General features: G+C 23.9%; 3 protein-coding genes across 6 annotated transcripts in view; 1 reads left to right on the top strand and 2 right to left on the bottom strand.

Moving 5' to 3' along the window:
• LOC134833756 (aminopeptidase Ey) overlaps positions 1 to 6791 on the top strand; it is a 36283-nt gene extending 29492 nt beyond the window's left edge. For both annotated transcript variants that reach the window (XM_063848190.1, XM_063848191.1), the window contains exons 4-9: positions 1336 to 1824; positions 1884 to 2201; positions 2412 to 2604; positions 3543 to 4606; positions 5836 to 6003; positions 6066 to 6791. In XM_063848190.1, coding sequence (XP_063704260.1) covers positions 1336 to 1824; positions 1884 to 2201; positions 2412 to 2604; positions 3543 to 4606; positions 5836 to 6003; positions 6066 to 6465 — 2632 coding nt within the window. In that variant the 3' untranslated portion in view covers positions 6466 to 6791. The remainder of the gene's footprint in view (positions 1 to 1335; positions 1825 to 1883; positions 2202 to 2411; positions 2605 to 3542; positions 4607 to 5835; positions 6004 to 6065) is intronic.
• Positions 6792 to 7792: 1001 nt separating this feature from the next.
• Positions 7793 to 9404, bottom strand: LOC134833679 (sperm-associated antigen 1). Its single transcript, XM_063848087.1, is given in 4 exon segments — positions 7793 to 8389; positions 8458 to 8585; positions 8649 to 8858; positions 8861 to 9404. Coding segments are annotated over 4 exon segments (1479 nt in total).
• Positions 9405 to 11087: 1683 nt separating this feature from the next.
• LOC134833777 (uridine phosphorylase 1) lies at positions 11088 to 25489 on the bottom strand. 3 transcript variants are annotated; one of them, XM_063848221.1, is made up of 5 exons: positions 25364 to 25489; positions 22335 to 22474; positions 13305 to 13428; positions 12907 to 13044; positions 11088 to 12246 (listed from the first exon to the last, which is right to left on the bottom strand). In XM_063848221.1, the coding sequence occupies exons 2-5, from the start codon at positions 22382 to 22384 to the stop codon at positions 11521 to 11523; spliced, it is 1038 nt and encodes a 345-aa protein (XP_063704291.1). In that variant the 5' UTR covers positions 22385 to 22474; positions 25364 to 25489; the 3' UTR covers positions 11088 to 11520. The 3 variants fall into 3 exon arrangements, with proteins under 3 accessions (XP_063704291.1, XP_063704290.1, XP_063704289.1); XM_063848220.1 differs by lacking the exons at positions 22335 to 22474; positions 25364 to 25489 and adding exons at positions 14172 to 14342; positions 19546 to 19824; XM_063848219.1 differs by lacking the exons at positions 22335 to 22474; positions 25364 to 25489 and adding exons at positions 14172 to 14364; positions 19562 to 19824.
• Positions 25490 to 26538: the final 1049 nt, after the last annotated feature.

Genomic DNA, 26538 nt, shown 5'->3' with positions numbered 1-26538 from the left:
TCTTATCTACAAGAAAATAGGCGCCAACCTATATTTTGATATTTTTTAAAAGATTTTTGAACTTAAAGTGCACTATTTAATAAAAAAAACTAATTTTAATTTTAAAATTTTATTATGCAAATAAAAATAAATTATTAATTAAAGTTTTTAAAAAATAAATTAGAGAAATATTTATTTTAATTTAAATAAATAAATTAATTAACATGTAGGTATTAACAAAAATTAACTAAATAAAATAATTTTATAAAATATGAATTTAAAATAATTAATAAAGTATTTTAATTTGACATTTATTAAAATTATTTTTTTATCAAATTTTTTTTTATTATTTTTTTAAATTAATTGAGGTAAAATTAAAAATAATAATTTTTTTAATAAATAAATTTATGGATGAATAATTAAATTAAATTTCAATATAAAAAATTAAAACAAAATTAATTTTAAATCCAAATCTTAAAAAAATAATAAAATAAATAAATTCAATATTAAAATAAATAGTAAATTATTTTTTAAAGAAAATTTAAAAAAAATATTTAAATTTAATTTATTAAAAAATTAATTTTTAAAATTAAAAAAATATTATTATTATTATTATTAAAAAAAAATAAAAAAATTTAAAAAAAATTTTATAAAAAAAAAAAAATAAATTATTTTTTTATAAAAATCTAAAAATTTTATTTCAAAAAAAAATTTAAAAAAAAATTTATTAAAAAAAAAAAAAAAAAAAATAAATAAATTTAATACATTTTTTTTTGTAATTAAAGAAAAAAATATTTATAAAAGAATTAAAAAAAAAATAAAAAATTAAAATTAAGCTTATTTAAAAAAATTGAAGAGAAAAATTTGAAAAAAAATTGAAATAATAAAACTTTTTTTAAAAAAAATTTTTTTAATTTTTAATTTAATTAAAATTTTAATTTTTTGATTAAAATTATTGAAATAATATTTAAATTTATTTTAAATTAAAAAAATTTTATTTTTTTTTACTGAAAATTTAAATTCAAAAAGTTCAAGTTCAAAACTTCAATGGAGACGTCTTGTCTCGTAAAGAAATTTCTATTTTTCTTCAGCTGCAAAAATCTTTTCTTGTCACTGCAACAAAACACATGTCACGACAATTTTTCACACCTTGCCTCTAAAATAATTAACATACGTTCATCACCTATGTTTCCCCAAAAACTTATAATGCGCCACATTCCGATCGCACGAAAATTACATCATCTCGTCTTTTTTTATTTTTTTTTTTAAAGAAGACACTTGCATCGAAAAATATTTAGATCTCATTACTCACGTCACTTATTTTTGTCTTTTTTTTTCATGACTCATCATCATCAGTTTGGTCATTGAGCCAAATTTCGACAGCGGGAAGAGCAACGGAAGCGTAACTGTCAACGTAGTTCAAGATCCGAAAGTAAAGGGACTCCAACCGATCGTTTTCGACATCAAAGGCATCCGGATCTTGGAATCGAGCGTTTTGAATGCCAAAACTAACGAAGCGATGCCTTTCGAGGGAAAAGTTGATGCCAGTAATCAAAGTTACTTCATGGTCTTGAAAAAATCCAAAGATTTGGGCAACGTGACGGTCCATCTGGTGTTCGAGAGCAATTTAACGGATACTTTGCAAGGATTTTACCGCGGCAAGTACAAAGATGACGAAAATTCGCGGGAACAGTGGTACGCGAGTACACAATTTTCGCCAATTGATGCGAGACGAGCCTTCCCTTGCATCGATCGACCCGATAAAAAAGCGATTTTTAAGATTTCGCTTGTGAGACCTTTGAATATGGAAACGTTTTTATCGAATATGCCGCATAATGAATCGATGTAAGTTCATTTTTTGACCTAAAATTTTCAAAAAAAATAATTTAAAAATTTTTTTTCAGCATCGAACGTGACGGATACATGCGAGAAGTGTTCGAACCAACACCAAAAATGTCAACTTACCTCATTGCCTTCCATTTATCCAACTTGCATCGATCCAACATCAAGCGAGAACAAGAAATAAATCTGCCCATTGTCAATATTTATACCCGAAAAGAGGTTTCGGAGCACACAAATTACGCTTTTAAGCTCACCCGAAGCATTTTATCGTATTTGCAACATTATTTCAAAATTAACTTGAAACTTCCGAAGATCGATTTAGTCGCTGTGCCTGATTTTGGATTCCGCGCCATGGAAAATACCGGATTAATTACGTTCAAGTGAGTTTTTTAATTGTTTTTCGCATGCAACGAGACGAAACGAGACACTTTTTGCCCTTTATGAGGTTAAAATCCTGCAAAAATGAAGAAAAGACATGCAATTTAGTTTAAAAAATTGACTTGAATTCAACTTGAAACGAAAATTGTACAAGAAACTTGGATAAAAAACATGAAATTAAAGTTCGTTAAATTTTTTTGTGATTTTTATAGGGAAGCTGCGTTGTTAGTGCCTGAAGTTCATCACAAAAGTGCATCCGCTGAACATAAAGTTGAAGTTGCGAAAGTTTTGGCGCATGAATTGACGCATCAGTGGTTCGGAAATTTAGTTACGATGAAATGGTGGAACGATTTGTGGCTGAAAGAGGGATTTGCGACGTATTTTAGTTATAAATGTTTGAATGATGTGAGTTTTTATTGTATTTTTGAATTTTTTTTTTAACAAAATTTTATTTTTTTTTTTCTTAAAAAATTGAAAATGTATGAAAAAATTTAAATTTTTCATTTTAATTTAATAATTTAAACATTTTTTGTATAAATTAGAAAAAAATTTATTTTTTCTTTATAAATTTTGAAAATTAATGAAAATGTTTTAAAAATATGAAAATTATTAAATTTTTCTCTGAAATTTAAAAAAAATATAAATTTTCATAAACAATTTGAGAAAGTCATAAAAATTTCTATATTTTTTCTTAAAAAAAATTAAAAAATTCATGAAATAAAGTTTTTATTTTAAATTTAAATTTTAAATTGTTCATGAAAATTTAGGGATTTCAAAAAAAATTAAAATTTCTATTGAAAAAAATATAGATTAAATTAACTAAAATAGCTTAAAAATAATTTAAAAGAATTTTTAATTTTTTTTTTTTATTTTTTTGAATTTATAAAATTTTGGGAGAATTTTTAAGTTTTTTTTAATTAATTTTTTTATTTTTTTTTAAATTCATAAAAATTTGGAAGAATTTTTTTTACTGAAGATTTTTTATTTTATTTTTTTTTAATTGAAGAATTTTTTATTTGTTTTTTAATTTTTTAAATTAATAAAAATTTGAAAGAATTTTTATTTTTTTTATTTGAGAAATTTTTTATTTTGTTTGAATTTTTAAAAAATTGGAAGAATTTTTTTACTGAGGATTTTTTATTTTTTTTTTTTAAAGAATTTTATTATTATTTTTTTTTTTTGAATTTATAAAAATAGAAAAAAAAAACCAAAATTGAATTTTTCATGACAAATTTGGAAAAATCATCAAAGTTTTTTTAGATTTTAAAAAATTTTAAATTTTTTCTAAGAAAATTTGATTTTTTTTAAATTAAAAAAAAATAATTTTTTATTTTCTTTTTCAGATCAAACCCGAATGGCGCATTCTCGAATTTTTCCCCTTTGTCGAATCGAGTCCTGCAATGTGGAAGGATTCCGACCGTTTTTCGCATCCAATTTCCTTCCCCGTTGATCATGCATCCGATATTCGTCGTATTTTCGATCCCATTTCTTACTCCAAAGGCGCTGCAATTATCCGCATGATCAACTCCTTTTTGGGCGAAGATGCTTTCCAACACGGCATCGAATCGTATTTAAAAGAACACGAGTACGGAAATGCCGTTCAAGACGACTTATGGCGCGCATTCACTTCAGCAGGACACAAATTCGAAACTCTCCCAACTTCGATGAACGTCAAAAAAGTCATGGATACGTTCACGCTCCAAGCTGGATATCCCGTTTTGCAAGTGACACGCGATGGCAATTCCGTCATTTTGAAGCAACAGAGATTTAAGTTGCCCAAATCCGACGAAAATGACACCTCGAGTTGGTATATTCCGATAACTTTTGCGACAAAAAGCATCGAAGGCACGGAAATTCCCAAAACTTGGTTCAGTAATGAAGAAAAATCGCTCGTTCTCGATAATGTACTCGACGGTGACTCATGGATTTACTTCAATGTCAATCGCACGGGGTACTATCGTGTCAATTACGAGCCCGCGTTATGGCAAAAACTCATTTACAACTTTACAGAACTTCCGCCAATAGCGAGAGCGCAAATTATTGACGACGCTTTTTACTTGTCGCGTGCAGAATTCGCCGAATACGAAGTTCCGCTGACTTTGATCCTCGTTGCGGGCATTTATCCGTACGATATTTTGAGTTGGAGTGCCGTTGATTCGGGAATTACGTATTTGACGAGGATGTTGAGACGCGAACCAGCCTTTGAGGAGTTCAGAGCGTTTATGAAAGCCATTTTTAAGCCGATGTATGAAAAAATTGGGTTTGGCGAGGGCGATGAGGAAGACGATTTGATGGTAACGCATCGTGCGAGAATGTTGAAATTGATTTGCGACTTTAAGATTGATCGATGCACGCATGCCGCGCAAACTATTTTCAGGAATTGGATGGCGAATCGCAATGAAAATAAGTAAGTTTTTGGATTTTGGAAAAAATTATTTTTGATTTGGAAAATTTAAAAATATTATGAAAAAAAATAAATTTTGAGTAATTTTTTCAGAAATAATTCAAAAAGAATTTTTCTTTTTAAAATTTTATTAAAAAAATATTTTCAACGTTAAAAAATGAACTTTCAAAGTAACAATTTTAATGAAAGTTTTAAAAAATTACTCAAAAAAAAATTTTTTATGAGTTAAATAAATATTTTTAAATTTAAAAAATTAAATTTTCCATTTTTTTTTTATTTTCATAAAATAAAAAAAAAATATTTCTTTCAAAAATTAAATTTTTACGGTAAAATTTTAAAATTTTTTTAATAAAATAATTTTGAAAAAATTAAAAAATTAAATTTTAAAAAAATTTGGAAGAATTTTTAATTTTTTTTCAATTGAGAAATTTTTTATTTTTTTGAATTCATAAAAATTTGGTAATGAAAAGTTTTGAAAAATTATCGAAAAAAAAAATTTTTATGAGGTTAATATTTTAAAAATTAATTTGATTTTTTATTTTTTTTAAATTTTTATAAAATGAAAAAAAATATATTTCTTTCAAAAAATTAAAAATTTAATTATTTTACGGAAAAAATTATCAAAAAATTTATAAATTTAGGTATTTTAAAAAATAGCTTTAAAAGTCAAAAATTTAATTTTTAAGTAAAAAATTAAAAAAAAAATTATTAAAAAAAAAAAAATTATGAAGGCAATTTTTATCAAAAAATTTAAAAAACTTAATATTTTAAAACAAATATTTTTTTATTTCTTTTATTTTTTTAAATAAATAAAAATTTGAAAAAAAATAATAAAAAGTTTTGAAAAATTACTAAAAAAAAATTTTTTTAATTAGGTAAATATTTAATTTTTTTATTTAAAAATTTATTTTTAAGAAAATAGTTTTTAAAGTAAAAAAAATTAAATTTTTAAGTTAAAAATTGTTAAAAAAATTCTTTTGAAAATTTTTGTGAAGAAAATTTTGAAAACTTAATTTTTATTTGAAAAAATTGAAAAATTTCATGAAAGAAATTTTTTACTGTTCTTTTAAAGCAACAATTTAAAAAAAAATTACTTAAAAATTTTTTTTTTTTAAATCGAAAGTTTAATGAAAGAAAATATTTTAAAGTTGTGAAATTTAATCTTTTTTTTTTGAAAAAATGACAAAAATTACTCAGAATTTAAATTTTTAATTATTTTTTTCTTGTTTCAGAATCCCTCCAAACTTGAAACACGTCGTCTACTGCACCTCAATTCGCGAAGGAGGCGTACCCGAATGGTCTTTCTTGTACAAAAGATACTTGGAAACGACAAATATGAACGAGAAACAGATAATTTTGAGTGCTCTCGGATGCACAACGGAAGTCTTTTTACTCACAAAGTAAGTTTTTTCCTCAATTTTCACATAAACTTTAAAAAATTCATTAAAAATATTTTTTTTAGATACCTCAACCTCACAATCGACCCCTCATCGGGCATCCAGAAGCAAGATGCCTCGTTAGCGTTCGTTTCTGTCGCCAAAAACTACATGGGCTATGAAGTAGCATTCGATTTCTTGTACACAAACATCGAATTTCTCGCTGGATACTTTGGCGACGGCTTCTCAACTTTGTCAAAAATGATCGATTCCGTCACGACGTACATGAACAAGGAGTATCATCAACAGCAATTTGATCGTTTTGCGAAAAAAGCAAGAAAATCCGGCTTAAAAGCCATTGAAAAGAGTATTCATTTGGCAGAAGAGCGAATTCGTAATAATGTCCATTGGCGAAATAATTCGTACTTTAAGCTGCAAAAATATCTGCAAAATGTTATTCGTGATATGGGCATTAATGTGTACTAAAGAGCCGTCCTTGTATGAGAGACGAATTGAAATTGTGATACTTCCTTGCATTAAAAACACACGAAAAATTGATTTGAGGGAAAAAACGTACTGCTTCTGAAAAAAAATTTAATTTTAAAGTAGAATTTAAGAAAATCTGTAATTATATTTAAGATAAATTGACTAAAAAACGTCGAAAAAGTGCTTTTTGAAAGCAGCCTCGCACCAAAATGCTTAAAAAATGCGAACACACAACAAGTCAAAGAATGTAGTATTATTAGAAGAAAAGCTTTTTTGATTTAATTTTTTTTTTTGTATTTTACTAAATTAAATTTTCGAGCAAAAAATGGGGCTTAAATTTTTTTCTTTAAATTTTTATCAATTTTGGCTGTGCTCTGCTTAAAAAATAAAAAAATATTAAATATAAAAAAAAATAATTTATTTTATTAATTTTTTTGAGATTTTGGTTAATTAAATACTTGCCCCGTAAAAAATATTTTATTTTTAATTAAAAATTTAATTTAATTTTTTTTTCTTTTAAATATTAAAAATAATTTTAAATTAAATAAAAAAAAATAATAAATTAGTATTATAAAAGTATACAAAAAAAAGAGTTTATTCGAGTCAAAAGAAAAACGAAAAATTAATAAATAAATAATTAAAAATATTTTTTCATGATAATAAAATTTAACATTAATTTTTAAGAGATTTTTTTTGTCAGGGCCATAAACTAAATAAATATAAAAAAAAATATTTTTTTTATTAATTAACGATTGAAGCTGCCATATGAAAGAAAGTTCACTGCCTTCCAACTTTAACCACCAAAAAGGCTTTAAAACTTAAAAATTAATTTTAAAAAAAGTCAAAATCTATGGGAAGGAAAAATATTAAAAATTAAAAAAAAAAATAGGCACAAAAATTAAATGTGAAAAAAAAATAAATAAATAATTAAAATTTTTCACAAAATTGAAGAAATTATTGGCTAAATATGAAAAAAATAGAATAGAATTTAAAAAAAAAAATAAATTGTTTAAAAATTAATTAAAAATAATAAAAAAAATATTTAATTTTACGAATTAAAAATAAAAATAATTAAAAGTGCTATTTCTGATAAAATAAAATAAAAAAATAATAATTTATGTTAAGATTAAAATATTTTAAGTTTATCGATAAAATTTAAAAAAAAATATTTAACAAAAAAAAAATTCATAAAAAATAATTTTAAAAAATTTTTTAGTTGAAATTTTTTTTTCATAAAATGTTAAAAAAATTAAGATCGTTAAGAAATTTAAAGAAAAATAAAAACACAAATATTTTATCATCACTAAAATTGAACTTTTAATGAAATTTATTTCCTTTTTTGATCCTTTGACTCTGCAATTATGAATTCTTGGTTCTTCTTATTGTGATGAGGAAGCAAGAAAACGTCGTCTGTGCCTTCAAACATTTGCTTAAAGTGTTCTTTGTATTCTTGTTTCTTCTTTTTTTGCTCTTGAAGCTTTTGTTTGTAAGTTGAAAGGACGTCGTCTTTCTTTACTGCTTTGAGATTCGTTGGTTTTGATGATTTTTCTTCGACTTCAGAAGATTTTTCCTTAATTTTTGGAATATTTTTAGGTTTTTCAATTTTAATTTCTTCAATTTTTTGAATATTTTCCAATTTTTTTTCATTTTCTGAAGAATTTTCAGAAATTTTCTCCAAATTTTCAACGTTTTTGACCTTAACTTCTTCAATTTTCTGCATTTCTTGAGCTTTTTTGACATTTTCTGAATTTTTAATTGATTTTTCGACAACTTTTTTCTTTTCAGGCTCCTCATCGACAATTTGGATCCTTGTTGAATTAGGCAACGGCAAATCTGGAAGTTGTTTACGGAGATCCGTGGTTAGTTCGAGGGCTGTTACGTTATTTGGGTCGATCAAAAGTGCCTTGCAATAGACTTCATAAGCCTAAAAATGATGATTTTTTAAGAAAAATTGACTAAAAATTAATTAAAAATGAAAAAAATTGAACTTACATCACGTCTCTGATCCATTCCTTGAAGCGCTTGACCTTTTCTGATGAGAGCTTTTAAGTTTTCAGGCTCCATTTCGAGACATTTATCGCAATCTTTGACGCCTTTGTGGAATTCTTTCGTCTTTATATCTAAAAAAAATTAAAAAATCGATTTTTGAATGTTTTCAAAGGAATTTCATGAAAAAATCTTACAAGCAATCGCTCGATTGTTAAAAGTAGCCGCCATTTTGTAAAGTCTCAAGCTTTTCGTGTACTCCTCGATCGCTTCTTGATACTCTTTGGCTCTAAAATAATCATTTCCTTTGTCTTTATACCTCAAAGCGAGCACTTTTCGCTCTTTTTCTGTCATCGAACTGAAGTCATCTTCAAAAATTTCCTCAATTACGGGCTTTTCCTTCTTTTTTGGTTCTTATGCTTCTCAATTAATCGTTCCTCGTCCAAATCAACTTTCAATTCCGCCGCATCCGCATCAAATTTATCCCATTTTTCGTACTCGAAGGACTTAATTCTCTCACTTTTGCTCTTTTTCGTGTCTTTTTCCGACGATTTTTCGAAATTTTCCAAAATTTCCTTGTTCAAAGCTCTCACAGGAGGCAAATTTCGCCGCAATGGAGCGACATTTTCCTCATTTTCGGTAATTTTTTCGTGAAATTCTTTTATTTCCTCTTCCAAATTCTTCTTTAAATCGTCGCTCAAGTGAGATTTCGGTACCGCTTTTGTCTCAACTCGCAATAATTTGTTCTGCGGATCAAGTTCAGACAATCGATTCTCGGCGAACTTTGTTAAATCCGGATAAAATCCTTCCTCGCCAGATCGTAAAATGCGTAAAATACGCTCGACTTTTTTAATTTCTTTGCAACTTCGTAAATAATCGAAATCGAGATGCTCGAGAGGAATTTCCCATTTTTGGAGTAAAGTTTTGTGACCTGAAATTACTTCGTCTTCCATTTTTTGTTATTTTTTTATTTTTAAAAAAAATTATTTTGACAGAAAATAACAAAAAAGTTTTTTTTTTGTAACTTAGCAACGGACTTGACGACGAAAAATATTAAAAAAAAATTTTTTTTTTCTTAATTAATTTATTTCTCTCTTTATTAAATCCTCAAACAACAGTTTCTTTAAAATACATTTATATTTAATTTAATTAATTAATTTAATAATAATTATTTATTTATTTATTTTAATCGTTTCTCAATATCAAGAGAATAAATTCCATAGCAACAAGTCAATTATATCTAACAAGCTTAATTATTTATTTAGTTTTAACAATAAATTTAAACTATTAAAAGGAATTAACATTGCAAATTATAATTAATATTATTTTTTTATTATCTTGATTTTATTATTTTTTTTAAATCAAATTTAATTTTAAATAAAAAAAAAATGAAAAAAAAATTTTTGTTTTTTTTTATTTATTTTTAATTAAAATTTAAATAATAAAAATAATATTTTTTTTAATATTTTAAACATTACAAAATTTAATGTTTAATTTTTTTAACTTTGTTTTTTACGCTTTTGTCGGGCTTTTATCCATAAATATAGTTTACAGATTTTTTTTTAAAAAAAGAAAAGTTATTAAATTTAAGTTTATTTTTTATAGTTTTTAAATAGAAAGCACAGCAACTGCCTAATATGTTGTATATTTTTTAAAATATTTTTTTTTAATAAAAAATTATTTTTTTTTTAATTTAAAAATATTTTTAAAAAATGTAAAAAAAAATTAAAATTTTCTAAGCTTTAATTATTGTCAGCAATTATAAAAGCAATAATGGTGCAAATTTTCATATATTATTTTGTTTTTTTTTTTTTTCTTTAAGTTTATACAATAGTTTACATTAATATAGTTTTTTTTATAAGTTATATGTTGTTATATATATATATATTTTTTTTTTGAAAGATTTGAAAATTGGCATTTTTATTTAATTTAAAAAAAAAATTAATTTAAGAAATTTAAATAAATTTAAATTTAAAAAAAATTATTTTTAATTATTAATTAATTGATTGAATTGTAATAATTTAATTTAATTAATTTAAATAATTTTTATTTAATTAAAAAAAATTAATTTAAATAGAAAATTTATTTATAAAAAAAATATATTTTAAATAAATTTTTTTTTTAATTTTTAAATTTAATTAAATTTATTAATTAAAATTTATTAAAATTAAAATAACTTAAAGTTTTTTTTATTAATTTATTTTAAGTAAAATTAAATTTTTTAAATTTTAAAATTAAATTTAATTTAAAATTTATTCATTTTTTATTTAAATTATTTTTTAACTATAAATTTATTTATTAATTTTTAATTAAATTTAATTATTTAAAAATAATTGATAATTATTATTTATAAAAAAATAATTTAAAAAAAAATAAATTTAATTTTTTATTAAATTAAATTTATTTTTTTATTTAAATTATTTTTTTTATAAAAAAAAAATAAAAAAAAAATATTTTAAAATTAAATTTTAAAAATTATCCTTGGAATGTTTAATATTTTGTCTATTTTTATATTAATTTTTAATTAATTAATATTTAATTATTTTTTTTATACAAAAAAGGAATAATATCTTGATTGATCGACACACGGTCCCAGTTTTTTTTTGTTATTTTTTAATAAAAACCTATTTTTTCAGAATTTTTAATAAAAAATATTTTTTTGATAATATTTGTAAATTTTAGTACGGTGACACTCAGTAGATATGTTAATGTTAATATTTTTGTGTATAACTGCAGTATATAAAGAAAGACTACTTTTGAGTATAATTTTTAGTTTTAAATTTAAAAAATATTCCGTATCATTGGCAGTAGTCTTTTTAAAAGAGAAACTCCGTGATAGGAGGAGTTTTTTTTATGTAGAGCCTCGTTTTTAGGACAAAAGCTTCGAAAAAGCTTTTTTTTGTGTATATTAACAATTTTTTTTTAACAATTGAACAATTCCTATTTTTATATTTTTTTTAAAAGACATTTTCGAAAAAAATTAAATTTAAATGGGAACCATATGAAAAAACATCAATTTAATTTTTTAATAATTTTTTTTGTTTAACAACAACGATGAAAACCTGTTTTTTATTCGTGCGCTTCCGATTCTTGTTGCACCAATTTGAATCTGCGGGGACTTTTGATGCTTCCGCCGGCATGCAACAACGGTTTGAGCTGTCCTGCTTGCGCCATGCGTTTCCGAATGAATCTTGCGACAAGTGCTTGAGGGCGTAATTGCCATTCGTTCATAACTTCCTTCGGCGAACTCACTTGATCGCCCTTCAAACGATCCAGCAAAGCGACACAAACAATTGCTGCCTTAATTCCCGCATGATGAGTAAGCGCCGCGAAAATTGTGCACTCCATTTCGATGTTGACGACACCAAAATCGCATATCCGTTGCAAAAATTCCATTTTTTCGGCTTCCGTGAAATCGCAGAAGGCACCATCGAGTCGTCCTTGTCCCTCGTAAAAGTCGTTGCAGCACATTGTCTTGCCCACGATTGTGTCGTAAGGGTCTTCGGGGTCTGCGAGGGACTTAATTTCACGCACGAGACGTTTATCGAGCACTGCGGGACGTTGTTTGTTGACTCCGAGTACGGGCACTTCGTAAACGCTGCGCAAAAGTCCGTCGACAGCATCATCGCTGATCACAACGGTGCCTCCGTCGATGCCAATGCCGCCGCATGTGCCGATTCGGATGAAAACGGGGTCCTTGCATTTCGCGTGATACATCAGTTTGATGATTTCGTGCAATAAAATGCCCAAAGATGGCACTCCCATGCCGTGAGAAACGCACAAAACGGGACCAACCTGAAAAATTTCATGAAAAAATTGAAATTTAACGTTTTTTTTAGTTAATAAAATAATTCAGAATGTGCATTGGGTCAAAAATTTTAAAATTGAAAATTATAATTTTTAAAATTGAAAAAATTTTAAAATGCATTGGGTCAAAAATTCACTGAGAAATTGCTTTCAAAAAAAAAAAAAAAAAATTTGTTTAAAAATAAATTAAAAAAATTTTAAAAAAAATATTAAAATTAATCTTGGGAAAAATTTTAATGGAAATTTTAAAAAAAAATTAATTTGCAGACAAAATTTTGAAATTTCAAATTTTAAAAAAAAATTAATTTCATAATAAAATTATAAAAAAAAATTAAAATGTTAGCTGGGGTGAAAAATTTTTATGTTCATTGGGTCGAAAAAATTTAAAATATGCATTGAAATTTTTCAAAATGTGCTGAAAAAAAATTTTTTTTTTTCGAAAAAAAAAAAAAAATGTGCATTGGGTCAAAAAAATTTTTTTTATCGAAATTTAAAAAAAAATAAAATGTGCATTGGGTCAAAACATTTTTTTTATCGAAATTAAAAAAAAATAAAATGTGCATTGGGACAAAAATTCAAAATGTTTGAAAATAATTTTTTTTGGGTAAAAAATAAGGAATTTAATTAAAAAAATTGTCAAAATCTCACCTTGTACATGGAATACCGATACGAAAACTGACTAATGTCTTGTAATTGCGTTCCAGCGGGAAGTTTGTAACCTATTTCATCCATAATGAAGTGCGCAAATGTCTCCATACGTTTCGGTGTGCCTCCCATACAAACAAACTACAATGAAAAAAATTTCAATTTTATTACGATAATAATCAAAAACAAAAAAATAATTGTTTGTTCAACTGATTCTCGACCTTCTAATATTTGATACGAAAACAACGAACAACTTTTCTAATAAAAAATTAAAAGGTTGTAACAAAATTCAGCAGGATAAGACAGATAATCTCTTAATGAAAGAACAAACGCGTTAATGACATCCAATAAATTATGAATGCAAAGATCATTAAACAAGACAAAGAAGAAAATTTATTTACCTTAACATCGCCAAACATTTCGGGTAAATCATGACTACCGCTACCTAAGGCCAAATGGTATAAAATATCTTGGTCCATTAGCTCGAGATGGGGATTGCGCAGCTTGACACTTCCATCATCGTACCTTTGGAAAAAAAAATTTAAAAAAAAAATATTAAAATTTGAAGGTAAGTTTTTAACTAAATTTTATGATTTTTTGATATTTTGTCGCATTATGAAGAAGTGAAAAATTATAAAATGTGCACTGGGGTGAATTTTTAAATTTTGCATTGAGATAAAAATTTAAAATTTATATTGGGTAGATGTTCTGAAGTGTATTTTAAGTTTAATATTTTAAAATTTGCATTGGGTCAAAAAAACTAAATTAAAAATTTTGAAAATGTTTAATGGGCAAATTTTTAAAATTAAGATAAAAATATGCATTGGGTAAAAAAAATTTTGAAAAATTAAAAAAAAAATTAATTTAATGTAAATTTTTAATAATTTTAGATTTAAAACTTCAGATTTTGCATTGGGTAAAATTTTTAGATTTGAGAAAAAAAATTGCATAAGGCGAAAATTAAAAATTAACTAAATTAAAAATATTTAGCCCAGTGCATATTTTTAATTTAGTTAATTTTTAATTTTAACCCTATGCAAATTTTTTTCACAAATCTAAAAATTTTACCCAAAAAAAAATATAAAAAAATAATTCTGAAAATTTAGATTGTGCCTTGGGTTAAAAGTTTTGAATAATTTAAAAAAAACTTTTAAAATGTGCATTGGGTAAAAAATTTCAAATATTTTTTTTTAAATCAAAATGCGACAACTTTAAATATTTCATAAGTAATTTTCAAAGCAACTTCATGAAATTAAATTAAATCAAACCTTGTCAACTTTTTAATTTCTTCAACACTTTCTTCATATTCCTTCTCAATCTCTTCTTCACTTTTATTGCCATTTTCTCCATTTTTATATCCATTTCCGTTTTCCATGCCATTTTTCGTACCATTTGTATGCCCATTGGCATGAGATTGTACTTTCGAAGCCATATTTCAACTTTTCACACAAAACTACGAATCTTCAAAAAAAAATTAATTTTATTTAAACTTCTAAACGATCTTATTCGTTCAACGTTTCAACAACTACTGACTGATGTGAATAAAAAAAATATTTATTTACATTTTTTTCTTCGTATTTTTTCTCTACATGTGGCATCTCTCATTCATGTTTTTGATAAGTTCTTTTTTATTGATAGAGAAACGTCAAACAACGTGCCTCTTGTTCTAACACATTCTTATCGCATAAAAACATGCCGCTCTCTATTAATGAATTACGTAACTGCCGATAGAATTCGAAAAATTTGCATTGCAATAAAATTCTTGCATAGATTAGTTGTCCATTTAAACCATGAGGCGTGAATTTATTATGCCGTAATTAGTCATTTTGTGTTCATTTTTTGATATTTAATGAACAAACACAAATTTTTTAATTAAGTTTTAATCAACAGATTTTTTTTTTGGTGTTATATAATTTTTTTAAACGTATCATATTCGTTCTATAAAATTTTATTTTTGCACAGAAAATATTTAATTTCAACTTCGTTGTAGGTAAATATTGTGAAAAGGATTGAAGTAAACATAGTAGGAGTGAAATTGCTGTATATAATTTGATGCTTGATACGATGATGACTTTTACTCGGAATTTCATAATTATTAACGCTTTTCGCACCGAAAGGGGACAATAAACAGAAAAACAACCCAAACAAGGTAATTTACTTGAGTGTGATAATTAGAAAAAGGACTCGATAACTGAGATGTTTCAATCTTCTCTTCCTCTTAAAAATTTGGTAAATCTTGATAAAACTGATTGATTTCTTATTTTGACTGAAATTCTTCTTTCTCTTAGGTATCTCTTTGAAAAGTGCCATCAGCGAGGATTAATGAATGGAAAATTTTATAAATTTTATATGGTAGGTAAGCTTATTTATTATCCTTAATATATTTTAGGATGAATGACATATTTGTATAACGACTCAAGGTTACAGCCAAATTCTTCATACAATCTGGCGGAGTAAGGTATTAAGCTAAATTAGAAAATCAAGCGAAATAATTGTGGATTTCTTAAATGTTTTCAGAGCTTAGCAAGATTAACGAGGAAATTGGCGTCACAAATAAAACTGATTCTTTTACTTTTACTTTTACTGCTTTTTATTTTTGAACAAAAAGGATGAAATTGAAACATTACAAAAAATTTTTTTGACTCAAGGAAAGAGATACAGAAGGATAAGTGACAAATTGGAGTTAACAGAACTGCTAAGTTAAAGTCATTATCTACAAAGCAAAAAAGAATCTGCTTCCAAACTACTTGACAGTTCTCAAGTAACAAACGCTTTTAGTTTCTTAAAAGACTCTGAGTCAATGGAATGATATCTAGATTAAAAATGAATTCGAGATCAAACAAAGTAACATTTGGAGAGTCGGGGAAACCTTTTTCGAAACTCACTTTTAACCTTAAAGTGAATGACATGATTAAATACGAACAAGCAATGCCGATATACAAAATGACAAAAGGGCTATTGAGGACAAATCTGTCAATTCCTCTTGTTCAGGACCGACATAACCACGACACAAGAAGAAGGTCCAGATTACAAATCCCATTGTCTCGAATAAACTACTCACGAGACAGTGTTTTTCATGACGGGATAAACTTCTTCAACAGCCTCCCTTCAGAAATAAGATAACTTCCTACTTTTCAAATCAAGACTGAAACAAATACTGACAATGATCTGAGGCATGAATTTGATTTTGATTTGAATCTGAGTATTAATTTAAGTTAATTTTGAAATTTTCATTTTTTTTAAAATCTAAAAAATTAAAAAAAAAATACATTTCAATTCATAATTTTTTTCCTTTTTATATTCATAAATATTTCTATTTTTAAATTGTCTCAACATTTAAAAAAATACTTGGGCGTCATCCATTAAAGGCGTCGGCAAAAAAGGGAATTTTTTGACCCCCACCCCCCCTATAATCGTAAACCGTCGAAATCCAACAACCCCCCCTAATTTACGACGTGACCCCCCTCACTGAGAAGGAAATTTTTAGTACCAGTTCAAATTTCAAAAAAAGCTCGTGAAAAATTTGAAAAAAAACTCAATTAAATAAAAATTTGAAAATAAGTCTGAAATACTTCAAAAATTATTTTAAATAATTCAAAACGGAAATTTTTTAAATCGTGAATATGGCATATTTTTACGACGTCGTTTATTTCTGTTTACCCCCCTCCCCCCTCGTCGGAATCCGTCGTAAATTTGATGAACCCCACCCCCCCCCTAAACTGCTGACGCCTTTAATGGATGACGCCTTGTTTTTTTAATTAATTTTTAAATATTTCAAACTTTTAATTATTTTAAATAATTTTTTTTAAAGTTTGAGATAAAAAAAAATCTTAAAGTATTGAAAATGTGTTAAATAACTTCAAAATTTGTTGTTAAAAATAGAAAATTAAACAAATTTATCGAATTTTGATCTCTTTAGAGAATTTCACTAAATATCATCTCTTTAAACTTTTGGTTTCACTTTGAAACTTTCAACCACGAAAATTCTTCAAGAGTCATTTAAACTTTTGATCGTTATCACTTTTTGATTCGAAAACCTTTCCCCTTATTATTCAGAAAATCCACTTTTCTTGCATTTTATTACATTCTCAAAACTTTTCACAGAACATTATCATATATCTGTCTTTATCTTTAGATCCCTTTTAGTAGGTCGAGTGTTAACATATGAGTATTTATCATAAAAAGTTAAAGTTAAATTTGATATGAAAAACTATGCACATATCCTCTTCCTCGTTTTATTTTATATCCTTACGTGTTTGTAAAAAAATACAAATATAGTATTTTCCTCTCGTATTTAATCGAATTCAACGATTTAAAGGCGTTGATCTGATGACAATGCAACTTTATTCCTGCCTTCAGGATTTATACGATTTTATTTACGAAACATTTCAGATAGATTTTGCTTTTTAGTGCAAATCAATCAATGTCAATGTTTTTTATTTTTCCAAACTAAAATCGGCGCACGTTTTTGATTTGAGTCAATTCACTAAATGGCAAATAAATTGAACGAAAAATCACGAGATCTGCCACTTTTAATTGAAAACAAAAATAGAGTTTATTATTTCCTTCGTTTTTTTTTTGTGCGCAAAAAATAAACAAACATAGTCGTCATCGTCATACGTCGTCATAAGAGGTTATCAATGTTTTATTTACATATTTTTTCATGTTTCATGAATAATTTTTTAATAACGGACCAAATGCCGTTAGTATATCGCGAAGTTTCTATTATTTTTGAATATTTAACGCAAAAAACTTGATTGATTCATCTTCCTTTTAAAAAGTCGAAAATCGAAAAAAAAAACTTGGGCAATAAAATATTAATCGCCAATTCTTATCAATCTTGCATAACTTGAACTTCCATAGCGCAGGTTCTTTTGATGACTGATCGTCGTTAGTATAAATATTTAATCGCAATCCTTTTCAAATAAAAAAACGTAATTAAATTAGACGAGCGATAATATGCGGGAAGAGAGACGAAACATCAACAAAAACTTTTGTTATTTTCAACAGAGCTCACTAATTGGCTTATGGCAGTAACACACCTCCCGTGTGCGTGCGATAAAATTCTTTTGTGTGTGTTTGTTAACAAAATAAATAAAAATAAATATACGCGTGTGACATAATAAGTTACAAAATTATCAACGTTTCCTTAACAAGTTTGTTTGTGAAAAAAAATCTGAATGAAATTTAATTCAAATGCCCAAGTCTTTAATTGGTAGCAATTTAAAAATATTTTGATGACGATTTTGGTGACGACTTCAAATAAAAATAAATAAAAATATTTTTTTTTGTTTATTATTCGTGTGTAATGAAACAAAGTAATTGCTTTTTCGTACATTATGTGAATCATAGTGATAATTTTTGCTGACCTAAATAAAAGTTTAATATGAAATATGAGAGATTGATGCACTTTTTTATAATTTGAAACTTGTTTGATTAAAAAAGATAATGCAAAAATATTTAATGATTCACTTGAACTTTATTATTTTTTAAAAAAAATATTTTAACCTTCAATTATTAAAAAAAAAAATTTTTTTGAGCTGATGCAATAACGGAAAATTTTTCGTATTTAATTTGAATCAAAAGAAATTAAAATAAATAAAATTTTATTTATTTATTTTTTTTTTAATAATTATTTTAATTTTTTAAAAATATTATTTTATTTTTTTTTTAAATAATTATATTTTAACTTTTTAAAAATTATTATTTAAATTTTTTAAAAATTATTATTTAAATTTTCTTAATTGCTTTGACACAGTTTTTGATTTAGTTTTCAGAAAAAAAACTATGTCAAAGATTTTTTTTCAATTTCAATTTTTTAGCAGTTTTGAGTTATAAAATGATTAAATATGATAAATTAGAGCCTTTTTGATAATTTTTTATCCATTTGGAGCAAGATTTGACAAAAATTGCTTTTAATTTTTCAAAAATTATTTAAAAATATATTTCAATTATTTATAAATAAAATTATTCTAAAATGTCGTAAAATTTATTAAAAATTAAAAATTTTAATTTTTTTTAAGTTTCAGATAAAAAAAATGTTTTAAATAACTTCAAAATTAGTTAAATTTCTTATTAAAATAGAATAAAATTTCATATATGTCAATTCAATAATTGTAAAAAAAATATTTACTATTAAAAATTTTAAACTTGCTCTATAACAATTTACAAAGAAAAAAGAAATTATTTTTAACTCTTATTTTTTTTAATAAAAAATTAAAATTCAGTTAAACTTAAATTTTTCTCCCATTGATTTAAACCCATTTAAATTTAATTTTTTTTTGAATTAGCAAAAGAGCGAATTTCAAATTTTTAATTGACATTTAAGTTTTTTTTTACTTTAAAAAGTGAAAGCTCAAAAAAATTTAAAGAAAAATTATTTTTTTTAAATATTTTAAATAATTTTTTAAAAAATATATTTTAAATTCTTCAGAAAAATATTAAAAATTTAATTTTAGATTTTAGAAAAAAATGTTATAAGATAAAGTGAAGGAAAATATTTTTCACAATTGTTCCATCCTAAAAAATCTCATTTAATTAAAATTCTAATTAGATTTTATCTTATAAGAATATTCATTAAAAACGCGCTTAATTTTTTGATTCACATCATTTTGTCAGCTGTTTAACGTTTGAACAAATCACCCCAAAAAATACATACTTTTAATTTTTTTTGTAAATTTGTTTTAAAAAAATTGTCACGTAAACTTTATTTTTCACTCTCTAACAAACCAACCGGTCTTTTTTTTTAATATTTATTTTTCGTTTTTCGCACACGCGATTAAAATTGCATCAGACACGTTTTGTCGAGAGAGAAAAACTAAATAAATGCGATAGACACAAAGTTATTTTTTTTCTATGTTTAGACTAAAAATAGACGAAAAACACAAAAATATTTTTTTTTTAATGAACTTGTCTCGCCGAACAACGATCAACAACTAATGCGGCACGTCTTGGGTCGGGCACTATTTATTTGTGTACTGAAAAGAAATGTGGTTCGGCAAATGTCGGAGACGTAGGCAAAACAATTAATAGACACTTTGATGCATGTGCAAGTCTTTGATCGTGTACGGAATTGAATTTGCACTCGAAACATATGTTTTGAGGAGGATTTTTTCTTTTGAGCATTTCAAGAGCGCTTTTTTTTTTGACAATTTTTTTTATTTCGGGGGAGAGAGCGAAACCAACTTCGGAACCGGTTTTCGTGAAAGCAACATAAATTCGTGAAGCATAAATTTTCGGCGTTGTTTTTTATGTTTGACGCTACTTATGCAATTGAGGTTAATGGACTTTACCCACTTGTTAGCATCACGGTTCTAAATGTGTTTCGTGTGCGTTATGTAACAGAAAAAAAGTTCAAGGTTGCTCTTTGGATGTAATTTAGATGCAAATGTTGCTCTCGTAGTTGATGTGAGTTATGAATCTACGTTTTTTGATAAGACTTTAATAGCAGTATCAAAGCGTGCGCAACAATTATTCAAATTTTCTTTTTGTGTAATTTGCATCAGAAATTATGGAAAAATTGATAAAATTCGCTCAAAATCATTAAAAAAACATTTTTTGAACAAAAATAATGGAAAATTTTACGAGAATATTCGTTTTGAGAATTTTTTTGTAACTTTCTCATATAAAATTCTGAGAATTAAATGAGAACTTAAAAGTTTATAGTTACATATAAGTCATTGAAGTAATCAAGCAAAGCGAAACAAATCAAGTTGAACAAAGAAAATTCAAAGTCTTGATAATAATAAAATTAATACGTGTTTAATTTCAACGAGAAAAATGCATTTTTAGATAAAGATATTGAAATTTCTTGGAAATTTGAAGTTCATTATCAAAAAAAAAAATATTAGGTTGCACAGAAAATTTATGAAAAATTATAAAATATTAAAAAAAAATTAAAAATTATTAAAATTAATAAATTATTATAAAGTAAATTATTATTAAATAAATAATTTATTAATTTATAAATTTAAATTAAAAAATAATATTATTTTATTTATTTTTTTTTTTTTGAAAATTTAATTTTTGTCATTTAAATTCCATAAAATATATTCGTTTAATAAAAAAATTCTTTAAATAATTTTTTTTTCTTTTTCCTAATTTTTATTCAAGTCACGTATGACTCATAATTTTATGCATCCGATGCAAATTTGGTTCATTTAAAATTTCCGATAAAGATGCAAAATTTTTTTCTTCATCAGCATCATATTTCGTTAAAATTTTGGCAAGTTTTGAATTAAATGATTCATTCAAGTAAAAATTCAAAAATTATAATTTTTAATTCCTTGAATAAAATATTGAATTGTTTATTTTTTTTTTGTTAATTTAATCAAAAATTATTTTTTTAAATTTGCAATAATATTTAATTGAAATTTTAATTCATTATTTTTTTTTAAATAATTAAAATTAGAAAAGAAAAATTTAATTTTTTAAAAATTATAATTAAACAAATTATAAACGTAAAAAATAATTAATTTTAATTTTTAAAAAATAAATTATTTAAATTCAAATTTAATTTCTTTAAAAAAATTTTTTTTTTAATTTTTAATTAATTAAAATTTTATTTAAAATAATTATTAAAATTAATTTTATATTTATTTTTTTTTATAAATTGAATTTGAATTTTTTTTATTCTATTTTTTTTTAATTATTTATTTGAGTTTTAATTATTTTTTTTTTTAAATAAAATTATCATAGGTGAAAAAATTAATTATTTTATTTTTTTAAAAAAATGTTTTATTTAGTTTTTTTTAAATTTTTTTATTAAATTTTTTTATTTAAATTTTAATTATTAAAAAAAAATAAATTTATTTTATTTTTAATTAATTAAATTTTTGTTTTAAAATTATTCATATTGATGTTTCATTTATTTTTTTATAAATGAAAATAGAAGTTGTTTTTAATATTTTAAAAAAAATATTTAATTTTATTTTTTTAAATTTATTATTTATTTTTTTAAATTTATTATTTTTTTTTTAAATTAATTTATCTTAAAATTTTTCATTAATTTTTTAAATTTTAAATAATTTTATAAATACAATTTATAATTGAAAAAAATCACTCACGAATTATTTTTGATTTTTTCCAAGATTTGTTTATTTTAAAATTGATCGTTAACATCAATATTCAAGAGCAATTATTCAAAATTCCAAGAAAACCCTATCAAAATGTGTCATTACCACAAATGTGCAAAAACTGCAAATGCTAATCTATTTAAATTAAAAATTTATACTGATAAACATGCATTTTCCGAGAATTTCGCGTAATGTCACAAAACGTGTTTAATTTTGTTAATTTAAATTAAAACAACGACAAAAAAAATTTTTTTGTCTTTCAGAAGGCTTTTTTTCATGAAATTGCTTTGAAAATACTTTCCTCTAATTCACTTGATATTTATTTATTAAGTTGTCAAGAGTTGTGTCAATACTTACTCGTCTATTTCTTCGTCGCTGAGAGATCTCTCATTTAATCGTCGTGACATTTTTTTCTATTTATTTATTTTTTTGCAGCAAGTTGAAAGGAATTTTCTGCTTCACCGGCGAGTTTACGGACAAGTTACACAATTTTTTATCTGGAACGAGAAACAAACGAAGGAGAGAAAAATATGTTAATAGATGATAATGAGAAATAATGAAAACATCGAGTAGAACATCCTGACACATGACTTGACGACGCTCCGTTACGTAAAAAAGGTAAAAAATAAGGAAATTGTCAAGGTAGAAAATTATTTGAAAAAAGCAAGGCGTCTCCATTGAAAAAAAGGAAATTCGAGATTTTTGTTGAAAATTTAATTTTTTTAAAGTAATTTGAACCACAAAAGAATAAATTTTGAGAATTTTTTCCTTTTTTCATGGAAAAAGTTGCATTTTCGTGCGAGAAATGCACAAAATTAATGACAAAAGTTTTCTTGTTCGAGGATTATGGAAGACATACAACTTTTTTCAAACAAGAATTTTAATGTACACGAAATTTAAGCCTTTCAAATAATGCCGAGTAACAAACTTTTTGATGCATTTTCGTTCAATTCAAGTCAAAAATTCGTCGTTTTCATCAAAAATGCGACAAAAATCCATTAAAATTCCATTTTCATCGAAATTATTATTTCATTGCATAAAATTGATTTAATTTCAATGTTTAGGAGAATTTTAATGACACATATGGGCAACAGGCAAGCCATTAAAATGTATGAGCAGCAAAGTTTTGTGTGATGCCATTGCGAGCCATAAACTTTGTCTTTATCGAGTCAAAACATATTATCCTGCCATAAAATGTCTGAAGAGTGCTTTTTATCACTTTTTATCCCTGCAAATCGATAAAACTGACGTTTGAAGAGAAATTGAACTGCCTTTTATCGTTCTTTGTTCAGCGATGGGATGTGAGTGTTTTGACGTGTGATGAACAATGGGAATAAAATGGAACAACAGGTGAGGTTGGTAAGTGATGTGAGACATAAAATTTTAATTTTAGGCTCAAGTTTTTTTTTAATTTTTATAAAAATTTATCAAAAATTTGTTCAAATTTTTTTTTTTTTAGAAAAAATTGAAAATAATATAATTTAAAATTTTAACGATTAAATAATTTTTAAAAAAATTAGAAAAATGTTTACTTTAAATTTAAAGTAAAAATGTGTTTTAAATATTTAAAAAAAAACAAAGAAAAAAAAATAATAAAAAAAAATTTGGACAAAAAAATAAAATTTAAATTTTTTTTTTATTAAAATAGACGAAAATTTATTTTTATTCTTTGAAGATATTAAAATTAAACTTTGTTAATTTTTTTAACGAAAAAAATTACAAATCAAAAGAAAATATTTATAAAAGGGAAAATTTCAACTTTCAAAGCTTCATAAAAAATTTATAAATTAAAAAATAAAAATAATTATCAAAAAAAAACCCTTAAATCTTGTAATTTTTAAAAATAATTTAATAATAATTTATTTTAATAATAATTTTTATTTATAATTTAATAATTTAAATAAATAAAAAAATAAAACATATAAAATAATTAAATTAATAATTAAATAAACTTAAAAAAAATAATTTTAAAATTAAATTTATGTAAAATTTTATTTTATTTTGATATTGAAGTTTTTTTCATAAAAGTTAATTTTGTAATAAATTTTTAAATAAAGAATTTTAAAGAATTATAAACCAACTTTAAGAAAAATAATTTAAAAAAAATTAAATAATTTTTAATAAAAAAAAAATAAAATTCAAAAATTAGTCATTAAACAAAAAATTTAACTCAGTTTATTTTTTTTTTAAATTTAAAGAAAAAATAATTAATAATTGAAAAATAGATAAATTAATAATTTAAAAAATTAAAAATTTAAATATAAAAAAAGAAATAAAATAAAATTTATGTAAAATTTTTAAAAAAATTAAAAAAAAATTAAATTTCAATTAATTAATTAATTAATTTAATTAAAAATTTAATTAAATTAATTTTTAATTAAATTTTAATTAATTTAAAAATTTAAAAAAATTTAAATTTAAAAAAAAAATAAATTTTTAAATATATTTTTTTTTAATTCTTACAATAATGTTTAATTTTTATGGATATTTTTTTGGATTAAAATTACAAACAAACTTTAAAAAAATAATTTTAATAAAAAAATAAAATAAAATTAAAATTTTATAAAAAAAATCCTTAAACAAAAAATTAGCTCGTTTCGAATTTTTTAAAATTTAAAAATCTAAATAATTTTTTTTAGGTTAAAATTTAAACTCCTAAAAAGTTTTAAAATGTACTTCAAAAACAATTTTTATTGCCTCCATTTAAAAACTCGTCATTGAAAACTTCAACACACTCACAAAAAAGTGACATCATACCATTTTATGTTCGCTGATATGATTCTCGCAAGATAACAAAGGCAACTTATCAAAAAGCAACAAGGTGTATTTTTTATATTTTTTCCTCTTTTCAAAAACGTAACAATGGGAATCTTACATTCTGGAAGCGAGCGGCGCCTTTGTCGCATTACACGACGCAAGGTAAAAAAAAATAATTAGTCAGAAGGTCAAGAAACGTGCTTTTTATCTCTCGTATTATTTTTTTTATCGCTGCAGATAAGAAACGTACGACTTTAACGGCGTTTTTGCACGAAAACCGACCACTAGTTGCGTGAAAATTACGCGAAATATTCTGGTTAATGCAAATATTTGCCGTACAAATTAAAATAGAACAAAATGCAAGTAACGTGCTCATGGTTTCCATTCAAAAGCAGACAAATATCGATTTTTCTCCGAGTTTTTCCCGTGCCGTACAGTAAATCCATAACCGAACGTACATTTTATGTAACGTTACTTGAATGATTTTTTTTTCTTACATTTTACTAAAAGTGACAGGAAAAGCCTTCGAGCTTCGACAAAAACAAACAATGTCACTCGTTATCTTCGACAAAACACGAATTTCCTCGTCAGTGGCGAGGAAAATATGTTTCGAATGAAAAATTACTTACTTGGCGAGAAAATAAAAGATTTCTTCTATTATCCACTAATTGATGCTTTTGCTGCTGATATTGACGATAAATTGAATAACAAGAGCGTGTCACAGACGTTTTTCAATTAAGAGCTTCTTCGTTCTTTTTTTTTGTTTGTGTAAATTAATTAAATTCTTACTTTATGTTTGCTTTTGACTTCGTTGTTTGTTTTTTTTTTTTTTTTTTTTTGCTTCTCTTCAATTTTTTCTAATCAATTTTTATTAAAGATTAATTTTTTTAAATGATTTTTCTACACACAGAAAAAAGTTGTTTATTTTTTAGAGAGAGAAAAAAATTTTTTTTTGGGAACTTGTGTTGATTCCGAAAAGTTATGTCTATGACTGAAAAAGTAACGTGTGCGTTTATTCGTAATATACGGAAAAAAAATTGTTGTTGAGGATTCTCTGTTTCATTCATTTTTGAGTAGAGGCAACTCACTCACATCCCCCCGACATACAGGGCAGCATAGTTGAATGTATGGGACCTGCTGATTGTGTGACATGCGTGTTGTGAGTGAGTGACTTGAGTGTGTTGACGAAGAAGTAACAGACCGAGATTTGTTTGGCGCTTTTGGTTGATCGAAATTTGATGACTTTTTGTAATTTTATTTTAATATTTTTCTTGAAAAATTTTTATGAATTTTTTGTCGAAACGTTTCAAATTTATTAAGTTCGATCTTGAAATTTTACAAATATTCAAAATTTTTTTCTTGAAACTTTATTTTAAAATTCTTAAAATTATATAAATTTATTTTTAAGAATTATCAAACTTTTTCAAAATTTTCCTGAAAACTATGAAATTTATGCTTAAAATTTTTTTTTGAACTTTACAAAAAATTTTTAGATTTTATCCTAATGAAATTTGTTCTTGAAATTTTGAAATTTATGAAATTTCTTCATGAAACTTTTGAAATTTTTGAAATTGAAATCTTGAAACTTATAAAATTTCTCAAATTTTGCTTAAAACTATTTAAATTCTTTATTTGTTATTCAAAAATTTCAAAATTTTTTTAAATTTCAAAATTAATTCTTAAAAATTTTCACATTTTATATTGAAATTTGTGAAAAATTAATATTTTATGTTGAAGTTTTTGAAATAATAAAATTTTTTCTTGAAACTTTGTCTTGAAATTTTTTATTAATATTTTGAAATTT

Source organism: Culicoides brevitarsis, chromosome 3 (assembly GCF_036172545.1).
Source record: "Culicoides brevitarsis isolate CSIRO-B50_1 chromosome 3, AGI_CSIRO_Cbre_v1, whole genome shotgun sequence".
NCBI classification, from domain to species: domain Eukaryota; kingdom Metazoa; phylum Arthropoda; class Insecta; order Diptera; family Ceratopogonidae; genus Culicoides; species Culicoides brevitarsis.
The sequence above is the reverse complement of the archived record's forward strand: the minus strand, read 5'-3'. Positions and strand labels throughout refer to the sequence as shown.